This window comes from Perissodus microlepis, chromosome 17 (assembly GCF_051167445.1).
Source record: "Perissodus microlepis isolate ML-2025 ecotype Zambia chromosome 17, ASM5116744v1, whole genome shotgun sequence".
Lineage (NCBI taxonomy): Eukaryota > Metazoa > Chordata > Actinopteri > Cichliformes > Cichlidae > Perissodus > Perissodus microlepis.
Genome location: NC_140477.1, coordinates 16,267,235 through 16,279,329, shown reverse-complemented (window position 1 = coordinate 16,279,329; position 12,095 = coordinate 16,267,235). Strand labels below are relative to the sequence as shown.

Sequence of the window (12,095 nt, the reverse complement as noted above, 5' to 3'; positions counted from 1 at the left end):
TCAAAGACAAAGCAACCATTTAGATAAAATATTAGATATTGTTTACCTGTAAATGCACAAAGACAATTTAGAAATGTAATTATTGTCAAGAGTGAACAAGCACCGATAGTGTAATCTACAGCTGTGGCCAAACCTTTAGAGAATGAGAAGTGTTGTTTGTTTATTTACAAAGTTTTCTGTTTCAGTGATAGTTGTATATCATATTATATCACTTCAAACAGGTGATCCAGTAATGCTGCACTAATGAATTAGACAAACATGTCCTTTGCAAAAATATTTTCACTCTCTGTTTCCGGAGGTGCCCGCCCTTTGCAAAAGTGCCCAGCTTCTGTCCTCACAAAGACAGAAGCACATGAATACACCCACAAAAGAGCACGCACACTCTCGCAGGCACGGCCTCACTCTGCCATTGTACCTGATGCGGTTCTAGTAGATGTCGTCCATGGTGAAGCTGCTTATCTGTCGGTAGTGTTGGCCGTTGACGGTGCGCTCGATGGTGCCGTGTCGAGGAGCCTGGATGACGCTGAAGACGATGGACTCCGCCTGGAGGAAGGTGGTGTAATAGAAGGGAAAATGCAGGGAAAGGAAGGACGGCTCAATGATATCGCCTGCAATGTCTCCCTAGGATGAAGCTACATAAAGAAGCAGTGTTTGTTCTCCACAACCAACAAACCAGCAAAATAGTGAGAACTCAAATTCAGGAATCCGCTTCCAAATATCTATAGTGGCGAACCTTAACATCACTTTTGGGTGTTATTCTCTAAAACTCTACAATAAGGCAGTAGAAAATAAATCTTCAAGTTTTTACTGAGAAATACAGATTTATTGGATTAACAGTGTTGGATTATCCCTTAAACCAGCTGGTTAGTTTAGCCAGCTTAGGTAATGATCTCAAAATAAACATTCAGAGGTCCAGCTCTTTTCTAAACTGGTAACTGTACTGCTTTGGGATGATTCCAAACATGATGCCAATTAGTTCACAAATCATACCAAGCTTCAAAGATATGATCTGTTTATATTGTGCAGCTCATAAAGAGAATCAGATGCTTAAAGAAGGAAAAAGGCAAACAAGCTCATTTAAATTACTTCATACATATTATTATCTCTACAATATATGCAGCAGAGGATGGACAGCAACATTTGCTTTAGTTTAGCCTTCATTAAAGAAGTATGAGTGTGCATGCTGAAGAAATCAGTCCTCGAATGCTGTATTTTGACCTCAGTTACACATTTGAGAAGTTTTTTGTTTTGTTTTATTTTAAGACCTTCTGAAGTGCTCAAAGCGTCTCTGTTGTAGTTCCCGCCACAGAAGGTGACACCTGATTCTTGTCATGATGTCACGCATATACTGTAATTAAAGCTGTGAAAGATTTGCAGAAAACGTATGTAGCCAGTGTGTTACCTCTGTGTGCGCATCGGTGGCTTTCAGCTCAAATTCAGTGATGGTCTTCCTCACACCCTCCTGCACCCTCATGCCAGGGACCTGAAGAAGAGGCAGGGAGTCGTCCACAGGCTTGGTGGTGATGTAGAAAGTCTGAGCAACCTGACGACAAAGAACAATAATAAGATGGTGAAACAACCTATGAGCGATACACATATGTGTAACCAAAAATACATCCTGCCATCAACTTCCTACTTTTCACTGAGAACTTTCTCAACAATTGAGCAAATAAAAAAGTCTCATTGTGATGAAAAAGTTTAACCCCGAAGGGCTACACAACTTCACCAAGCACCACAGTGGCCACAAAGCTTCCACGCATTGCAGTCAGCCAGGCGTGAAGGTCAAATGACCTTTTTCACATGTTTACTCGACTCCTTGTGATCCTCATTAGTTTGAATTAGCAAGGCAGATTTATGCACGAGGCGACCGGGACAGGAAGCTGCTACTTTCTTGCTGTTATAAAAGCTGTAGAGTTTTTTAGATTTCACATTTCTTTAATATCTTTCAATTTAACGATATCGTTAAGGTTTTTTTTTTTTTTTTTTAAATTAAGTGATCAGAAAACATTTCTCTTTCTGGTTTTCTTTCTTAATTCCTGTCAACAGCTTGTTTTTTGCACCATTTAAGGTTGTTTCCTGCACTTTAGATTAACGGTCCCTTATTGGACACACAAGGACTGTTGACTTGTTTCTTGGTCAAAATGGGAACAAAGTTATTTTTAAAATCCAATTAGTCTTTAGGAAGATTAAATAATATTTCAGAGCTTCTGTTGTAGTCAGTAGATATCTGCATCAAGACCTCCTTCATGAATGAATTTTAAAATGTGTTAACCTACCAGGTATTGTAAAAATCTTCTGCCATTCACCTCATTTGTCCCGTCGGACACGGTGAAAGAGAACTGGTCATCATGTTTCTCTTCTTCACTGGTGTGGACGTACTGGATGCTGCGTGATGCCAGATCAGCCTACGTGAAGGTGCTGATCCTAGTGCTTATAGAGACAAAAGAGAGAAAAGTAGTCGTTAAGCCCAAAAACTTCCATTATGTTTGTTATTTGATCTTTCATATTTTGGTATGAGATGGTTTTACACTGCTAAAAAAATAGGTTATGCTTGATGATAACACAAATTTAGTTATATTTAAGGGATATAAATCTGTCCAATTAAGAAGCAGAAACCACTGTGAGTCTATTTGTGTCACGGTTCTGGGTCGGTTCGACCCAGCATTTTAAGTTTATTATGTTTTGGGTTTATTTTTGCATTATGGAGCATTTTGGGGTTCTCTGGTGTTTTGATTATTTACGATAGATTATATTACTGTGGTTCTGGTTTAGGGTTTTGTTCACAGGGTTTGTGTTCTCATGTTTTGTGTGGGTTTAGTTCCGTGTCTGGTTTGCGTCTTTGTGTAGTGATGTCTTGTTCCCGTTTTATTGTGAAGGTCTGCGTCTCATGTGGCTGTGTCCCCCACCTGTGTGTAATCTCCCTGTGTTTCTCTGAGTGTATTTAAGTCGTGTCTTCTGCTGTAGTAGTCGCTGGTCCGTCTGTGTTTCTACCATGTTCCATTTGTGTGTTCTCCCTGCTGTCACCATCATATACCATCGTCTATCTTCCTTCGTGTTCAGGTTCGTGTTCAGTAGTTAGTTGTTCCCAGTATAGTTTAGTTCATTCTCCGTTTGCCCTTTGTCTATTTTTATTTTGTGTTTAATAAACCACCTTCACACCTTTACGAGTGCCTGCGTTTGGATCCTCCTTTATTACTTCCACACGGCTCATCTCACTCGCCGTGACAATTTCAACCTCGTTAGTTTAATATTAAAGCGACAGCAGGTGCAAAACTACAAAACTCTGAAGCAGGGAATGGCTTGGCAGACCGTTGCTGTCTCCTGATCCCTCCTGACTGATTTTTGTCTACCTTTGATTTTCTTTGTGTCCACTCCCCCAATTCCGGTGGTCTCGGGCAAATGCCAGTTCAATAAAGTGAGAAATTTCAGAGATGAATTCTTCTGCGTCTCTTTCCGTTATACGCGTGTTATCTTCTCCTTCATATTTTGTTGTGACATGTGTTTGTAAGCCACCAATCATGGCATTTTCTGGCCACACACTGAGTTTGTTTCCTCAATTTGGCTCTTATCAAATTTACAAGGGGAGAAAACTAAACTGAGACTAAAGTTAAACTGAAATAATGCTTCTCTTTACTCTGTGTTACCTCTGAAGATTAAAACCCAGTGGGAAACATAATCAGGTTTGTCTGCAACAATCCAGCATCACTCAGTGTGAAAATAAAGATGACTGTGACTTTCTTTTTTTTGCTTTCCAGGAGTTCTGTTATCCTCGCTTATTGTGGATGTAAAGACCTGATGCAACCGTTTGTAAGACAACACATTTATGGTTATTCCTGACATACAAAGTGTGTAACACATTACATAGTTATCTATGATGTGCATTAATGAGGAAAAGACTTAGACTTAGAGCTTTTTATTGTCATTGTGCAGTTTCTTGCACAGCGAAATTGGGTAGCTTGACCACAAAGGTGCAAAAGTAAGAAGAAGAGAAACCAATATACAACGAAGGGGGAAAATAAATAAATAAATAAAATAAAAAGCAATGTATATGTATACAGATATGTGAGTGAAGCTATATACATGGTGTATGTGTAAGAAATATTGAAACAGAAACATTGTGGGTCTGTATACAAGGGCAGTTATATAATATAATAAATAAGGGTGGAGCGGCTGTGGTCACTTAGGGTGGAGATGGTCTACTGGGACCAAAATATTCCACATGAGCAAAAAAAATTTGTACAGAACATGGAAAGACTGAGATATTGGACAGAACTTCTTCTGAATTTCCACTTTCATTGATTTCCAGCTGTGATATTTCATTTTCCAACATTTGCACATCGAAAAGTTTAACAAACCCATAATACTATCATATAAATTGGAATATTAAACAAAACAAGGAGTCAAACAGAAAAACAAACAAACAAAAATGGTTTTAAATCCTGATTTGTATCAGCTACCAGTTAACCTATATTAGTTCCTTTCAGATTAATCAAAGTTTCCTTTAGTTGTTGTTCTAACTCTCTGATCAATACAATCGATAGAACTCCACTCAGTTCTATCGATTTCATTTAGCCTGATTCAGTCCACTCACTCACTTTCACTCACTGTATGCGCAAACTGTCTGGTTATGATACCCAGTAACACTTCAACGAGTTACCAATACAACTCAAACAAAATGAATTTGTTTTGAAAGGTGCTATATAAATAAAACTGTACTTTTACTTACTTTTTCTACTCACTTTGTATGTTATTGCAATAACACTTTTTTTAAACAAAAATAACAGGAATTGAAACTTTATTGGTAATTTTCCAAGCAAAAAAATTATACTCATTCAAAATTATTTTAAAAAATTCATACAAAAATATGACCTCATTCAAAAATGTCATGTCAAAGCTTTGACATAAAACCTCAAGACTCACTGTCTTGGCCTGGCTGCTTGGGTGTATTTGAATGCGATGGCAGTAGTTAAGAAATTCCTTACCTAGAACTTAAACTGGGAAAAATCACTAGTTTGATTGGGACTGGAATAACTTTCAAATTTCAGTGTGTCTTTGGAAGAGAATACTATGCTTTCTTTATCCCAAATGTTAGTATATTTACATATTATGTAAGCAAAACATAAATAGAATGAAGGGATAAACAAGACAAACAAAGTAGAACTGCTTCCTTAAAAGTGACCTTTTCCTTCCTATTTCCCTGTTTCCTGTGTATTATTGTAGAGTTTGAGTCAACTTTCTTTAAAGATATAATAAGCTTTGGAATCAAGAAGAACAGGTGTGCAATGGAAACCTGAGATGAGAGGTAAAATGTGACATGACACTGACGATACTTTGGATTAAAAAAAAATTACATTTAGAATCCCTATATATCAGTATTGTTACCTAAATATTACTAAAACAATCAAAGGAAGTAGAATTGTATTTATAGTTTTAAAGATACAAGACAAAATTTGACCTTATTTGACCTTGAAGAAGAGGTCATAGGTCCAGAGTAACGTGATATTTAGAATGCCCATAATTCAGTCCCTGTATGTCTGGATGTTGTCAGTACAACAAATGGCAGTAAGGAACACAATTTTAAATTGCTCCATATAACATTATTTTCAGTTTTTATAGCTTTAAATAATACAGCTTTTCTCCAATTTTTGACCAATAAATCACTTATTTGACCTTGAAGGCCTTGGTGGATGTATGCCAAATTTTAATGGATTGTTAACACGAGCCCTTCTGCATCCATACAAAGAATTCACTCAAAACCTTTCGAGCTGTCATGTTTACAGACAGAAAGACATACACCCAAAATCATAACCTCTTTGGCAGAGGTAATAAAGCAGAACAATGAATTTCTAAGAGGAGTAAAAGAAAACAGCAAGCAGAGGGAATGTTAAAGCGGCTCAGTAAAGAGCGACAGTGCAGGGTAGATATGAATGATTCACATGAGAAAGCAGATGATACTCTGCTAGACAGATGTGTTCATTCCATTTATTTACTTTTACATTTAAAAAAGTTCCTTCAAACACTTCTCTCCTTGTTCTGTAGGGATGTAAGCCGGTTAGATTAAGAGTAAATATACAGGAAGTTTACTCTGTATCTCTCAGTTTCAAGCTGCTAACCAGCAGAGGGTGCGGCTATTTACTTATTTATAGCCCACATCCTTTGCTGCCTCCCTTTGCTGATAGACACAGTTGTCCCTTGCCACCAGCAAACCACCAGTGCCTTGATTACACTGGAACCACCTGCTGTCCTCATGTCGCTCTCAGGCATGCTCAGTGCTCTCTTGGATTAGACAGCTGTGGGACCTTCTCACGGGCATTAAGATTTGTGTTGTGGACCTCTCAGGCCACACGTAGCCCATCTTCACTTAGCTGGAGCTCCAGATGATTTATAGCAAGACTGAAATTTAATCCCATGGAGATAATAATGTGTTGTCTGCCACATACACGTACAGTAGAATAGCATCAGAAGCTTTATTCTAAGCAGGCCCAAGTTAATTGGGAATCTCAGGCACCACAGAGCACCTGTCTCTTCCTGTCAGTGACCTAATCCTCTAAAAACTGTGTCTGCCCTTTTCCTACTGATAACTCAAGACTTGGGAACATAATTTCGTGATAGCCATATATAAATGTTGTCGTGCGGGAGCAATTACGCTTTAATCCACTCTGCGCTGACGGCAGAGAGCCTTTAATAGCAAGAATGTTTTAATTACATTCCAGAGGAGACAAGGCAGGGCTGAAAAGCTCATCTTACACCACATTGTTCTTAGTAAAGGCTGTTTGTTGGGTCTGTCTTTCTGCAGAAGTTCTTTATTTTATTTTTTTCAACACAAACATAAAAGCTCAAGCTAATAAAATAACAGATCAAGCTTCAATCTCTGGAGATGAAAAATTAAGTAAACACAGAAGAGGCAAAAAGACTGCAATTCCTCGAATGGCCACTTGAGGCTGTCTTCAATCAAATCCCTTAGGCCAGCGGTCCCCAACCCCCGGGCCTCGGACCGGTACCGGTCCGTGAGTCGTTTGGTACCGGGCCGCGAGAGTTGAGGCTCAGGTGTGAAATGTATAGTTTTCAGGGTTTTTTATCGGTTTTCAGCGTTATTTTGTTATCGTTTTTATCGTTTACTCGGTTTTCCTGGGTCTTTTCACGTGTGTTATGAATAAACCTTCTTTTTTCGGTACCGGTACTAGTTTTATTTTGTTGTATTTATCCGCGACACCTTAAGGGCCGGTCCATGAAAATATTGTCGGGCATAAACCGGTCCGTGGCGCAAAAAAGGTTGGGGACCGCTGCCTTAGGCTACGTTCACACTGCAGGTCTTAATGCTCAGTTCCTATTTTTTGATCAAATCCGATTTTTTTGTCTGCTTGTTCACACTACAAATAAAATGTGACAGCAAACGGGCTCTAGTGTGAACCCTCAAAGCGGCCCGCATGCGCAAAAGTAGCTCTGTTCAGACCCAGAGCAAACAGTATTGTTTGACTGATGGCTGTTAATATTAAGAGCTGGGTCGGATTTGAAAATGTCAGATTTGTGCTGTTCAAACTGTCGTAACATGATCGGATATGGGTTGCATAGGGTCAGAAAAGTCGGATTTGATGCGCTTTTGCCTGCAGTGTGAACGTAGCCATAAACTCCCATATGAAAATGAAATGAAAACTTACATTATAACACTATTTAAAGTTTAGTACGATTATTTGTTTTGACCTGTGTGGTATGAGTATGAATGAAGTATGAATGTCATGGCAATTTGGGGCTTATAATTATTACTTTAAACAGTTGTTTTTAATCAACTGATCATTCCAGTGTGGAATGATCACGACACATGAGTGGATGAAGGCAGGACAAAGACATGTTCTGGAACACGTACATTACTCAAAAGGGATAGAATAATTCAACCCAGTTTTCCATCAGGACAATGATCCCAAACATAACGACTATTAAAGCCCCACCTTCAACCCTATTGAAAATTTGTGGGATATAGTTAAAAGGCAGGGCTTTGCGAGGAAACTCTACCAATTCTGCCAAGAAGCGTGGTCAGATATCCACCAGAATTAATGCAGAAGCTTGTTAATCTGGTCGAGATGCAACTTACTAAGCGGCACATCAACAAAGTATTGGTTGGGGTGCATGCATATATATTTTTGAGCCTGTGTAAATGAGCAGAAATCTAAAATAAATACAAATTTATATCTGCTGTACATTCATTTCACCTTGGAAAAAGAACACTCAAAGAAAGTATTACAACCTCAAATTACGATGATTTTCATGCTATGGTGAGTAGACGTAAACAATAACTCTATGACATGAAGGTGATCTGTCTCTCCAAACTCTTAAACTAAAGACTCGTAAAATCAAGCAAATTATCTAATAGCTAGACTTTGAAATTATATTGAAAATCCTTTCAAAATGTTTTATTGTTCCCTCATGTCTTAAAGATGTTTCTTTTGTAATGTACGCTACTATATGTAGTTAGGAGCCTGCTCTTCTTTTTATATGTTCCTTTTGTAGGTATGTTTGCATGCTTCACGAGTACTCACTTGCTCTTGTTATTATTTTTCCCTGGTTTCTCTATATAAGCAGCACACTGGAGCACTTTGTAAGAGAAATTCCCATAGCGACTTAAGCACTACATGGTTTCAAACTCCAGTGATGTATGAGTAAGTTCCCTGAATTGTGTACACTGTGAAATATCTAAAGCTAGTGGGATGGGTCATATTTGCAGAGACTCTTGGTACATTATTCTGTCATCACCTTTTATTTGCTTCCACATTTCTTTCTTTAATCTGTGCCAGTGGCTCAGTAGTTCTTTACATATGTGCCTTTGGCTTTGTGAGACTGGAAAGCACAAGTGTGTCTGTGTATGCATCTGCTGTGTATCCGAAATAGTCCCTCATCTTGTCCTTACAAAGGAATGAGGAGCTGTGCAGGGTCAGAGAAGGCAGTAGGGGGGTCTGCAGGGGATAAATGGGTGGGTGTGTGGCTGTGAGGACTTGGTGAAGGAGAAAATAGATTATTCCATCTGTCTCAGAATCTGCCCTGCTGCTGACCCACACCCAGGAGACGGTGGTCACATGGTAACCAAACCTTTAAAAACTCCCAACATGCTCACCCAGGACTCCAACTATCTCCAGACACCAGCTGGTCTTGGTGCTCACACTGCTTTCTCTGAGACACCATCATGTCAGACACAGAGGAAATTGTGGAGGAATACGAGGAGGAGGTGGAAGAAGAGGAGGAAGAGGATGACAACGAACAGAGGCAAGCGGAGCATGAAGAACAGACCAAACCTCGACCTAAAGCAACTTATGTGCCTAATATGGCTCCTCCAAAGATCCCAGATGGAGAAAAGGTGGATTTTGATGACCTGCATCGCAAGAGGCTGGAGAAAGATTACAATGACCTCCAGACACTGATTGAGCTGCATTTCACCAGCCGTCAGAAAGAGGAAGAAGAACTGATGGCGCTGCGTAACCGCATTGAACGCCGCCGCGCTGACAGGGCCGAACAACAGCGTGTTCGTGCAGAGCAGGAGCGTGAGCGCCAGACGCGGGTTGCCGAGGAAAAAGCAAGGCGCGAAGAGGAGGCAGCCAAACTGCGGGCTGAGGAGGAAGCCAAGAAAAAGATGGCTTTCTCCAACAAGTCATTCGGTGGCTACCTGCAGAAGGTGGACCAGAAGAAGGGCAAGAAGCTAACAGCTCGTGAGGAGAAGAAGAAGGCCCTGATGGAGCGCAGGAAGCCGCTCAACATCGACCACCTGAGCCAGGAGAAGTTGGTGGAGAAGGCACAGGAGCTCTGGCAGTGGCTCCACCAGCTGCACGCCGAGAAGTTTGAGCTGGCAGAAAAGCTCAAGAGGCAGAAGTACGACATCCACGTGCTACGAAATCGTGTCAACGACCATCAGAGGTGGTCGAAAACATCAAAGACCTCCCGTGGGGCCAAGGGCAAGTCTGGCGCTTGGAAGTAAGCACCTTGTGGAAGCGCACCACGTTCCTGCTGGACTATTTGGTCACCAAATTGTATGATAAAAGCTATCCAAGCAGCTGTGCGTAGATTGAGTTGGACTGCAATGATTCAAGCAAAATAAAGTTAAGGTTGAATGATATCTGTGAATGTTCTATTGAGATTGAAGAAGTTAATTTGTCTGATTTAACTCAATATGAATGCGTGGTGGTTTTATTTTACGACGCCACAAGAGGATGTCTCATGTTTCATTTTTCACAAGTGAAGCTGTAAAAAGTCATCAAATAGTGTTGAATCTTCCCCTCAGAAAACTATACCTTTTATTATAAGAAAAGAAAGTTTTTCTTGCCACAATACAAGAAAATGGGCAAAAGTGGCACTGGTTAGGTGGTGGATGATAGCTGTAAAGTCAAACAGGTGCTGCACAGCTGAGTTTTATGTAGCTAGTTTAGTCTCTGAAGCTCCTGCAGAACTTAGAGCAAAAAGGCCACTAAATGTTGACTGATAGCAGTTTTAGGTTTGATGATCTTAAAAAGTACAGAAAATTGTTTTAATGTACAAGTAACAAATTCTTCTTTATGATCATGGGTGTAAATCACAGTGTCAGTTATTTAAAACGTGCTCCTGTATCAGCTGAAATCACATAATGAAGTAATATAAAATAAGTGTATTTGTACAAATCCACATGGAATAATGATTGGCTGTTAGACTATTTTTTCTGTTTCCTAAACACGTCTTTATTTAATGAATCAAGTCAAAATGACAGGTCACAAGAAAAAGATAGCATAGGATTTTACTCATATAATTCTCATCAAATATGTGACTTTATCAGGTTGTATCATTGAGACTGATTACAGTTTAAAAGTAGACAAGCAAGAAAACTGATGATCCACCGGAGAGTGAAGCCAAATGTGAGCAGCAGAGGGAGGAAAATATGACCTCTTAAAATAAAAAAGACAAACAAAAGAGCAGCGGAAGCACAAACAGCTGACCTGACTATATGTTCATCACACAGACAAGTGCAAAGCAGGGAAAGGAACAAAACCAAAATATGAGACATAATATGAGACATAAGAAAGCCAACCTTCAAAATACAACAGGAAGTAACCAGGAAAGAAATAACCAACAAAGAAGACGATGCAGCGCGCAGACGCATCATATCTAACTTTTCAAATGTTCCAGTAGAATACGAGCAAAGAGCTTTCTTTTAGCTCATTCCAATAAAAGGCTCAGTGCTAAAAAGTTCAATGACTTAACCTTGTAAGTTGTGTATTTAAAGGTGCAGTCGGTCATTTTTTTGAGAAAATAAAAATAATCATGTTTTTGTCTTCAGTTTTCTCCCTTACCCAACCAGATTCTTAAGTAAAATGTTTTCTTTTTTTTGACCATGAAGGGTTTCATTGGATTAAAGCAAGCTTCTTTTGACAAGAGACACTCAGAATTCATTTAAGTTTGTTTTTTTTAATAATAGCATAGAAAGCCCTACATGGCCAAGGTCCTGCACATATACCAGAGCTACTGAGACCTTGTAACAGCAGAGGGCCTCCAAGATAAACTGAATAGAGTGTTTAAACTACTCCATGCTCTTATTTTAAATTCAGAGGCAACAACTTTTGAGGTTGTGGCTTTTGAACTCCGGAGCAGCCTTCCTGAACCTGTTAGGTCGGCTGGATCGGTGGCTTATTTACTTTTCCTTAATCTTTCACCCATTTTGGGGGCTATAACACACATCTAAGGTGTTTATGAAAGAATGCATGAATGTAAGACCTTTTATGTGAATCTGTGTTTGAATGCTGGGACGTGTACACTTCCCTTCAATCTGTGTTATAAAAAGTGCTGTACAAATCCAGATTTAGTCGCATATGTTATTTTGTATTGACTAGAAGATTGATGCCCACTGTCATCCCGTTTCTCTTTAATTATTATCTGTCACATTGTGGCGATCTCTTTGCAACATTATAGTCCAGTTTGTGTCCACTGCAGTCCTGTTACAGGTTAAATGAATGTCAGAGCTTTTAGCAGTGACATGGTAATTCCACTAGATGGCACTAGAAAACCAGTTTGAAGCATTTAAGCATTAAGGTAATGTGAAAAACACACCCAGGAGACATTACATAACAAAATGTTCACATCTGCAC

General features: G+C 39.4%; 1 protein-coding gene across 1 annotated transcript; it reads left to right on the top strand.

Moving 5' to 3' along the window:
- Positions 1–9,118: 9,118 nt before the first annotated feature.
- tnnt2c (troponin T2c, cardiac) lies at positions 9,119–11,847 on the top strand. The gene has a single exon (XM_084910854.1). It carries the CDS (start codon positions 9,176–9,178, stop codon positions 9,959–9,961), a length of 786 nt encoding a protein of 261 aa, XP_084766980.1. The 5' UTR covers positions 9,119–9,175; the 3' UTR covers positions 9,962–11,847.
- The last annotated feature ends 248 nt before the right edge of the window (positions 11,848–12,095 follow it).

Bases quoted from the DNA above. Each gene is read 5' to 3' on its own strand.
- tnnt2c (XM_084910854.1), top strand. From the start codon at position 9,176: ATGTCAGACACAGAGGAAATTGTGGAGGAATACGAGGAGGAGGTGGAA.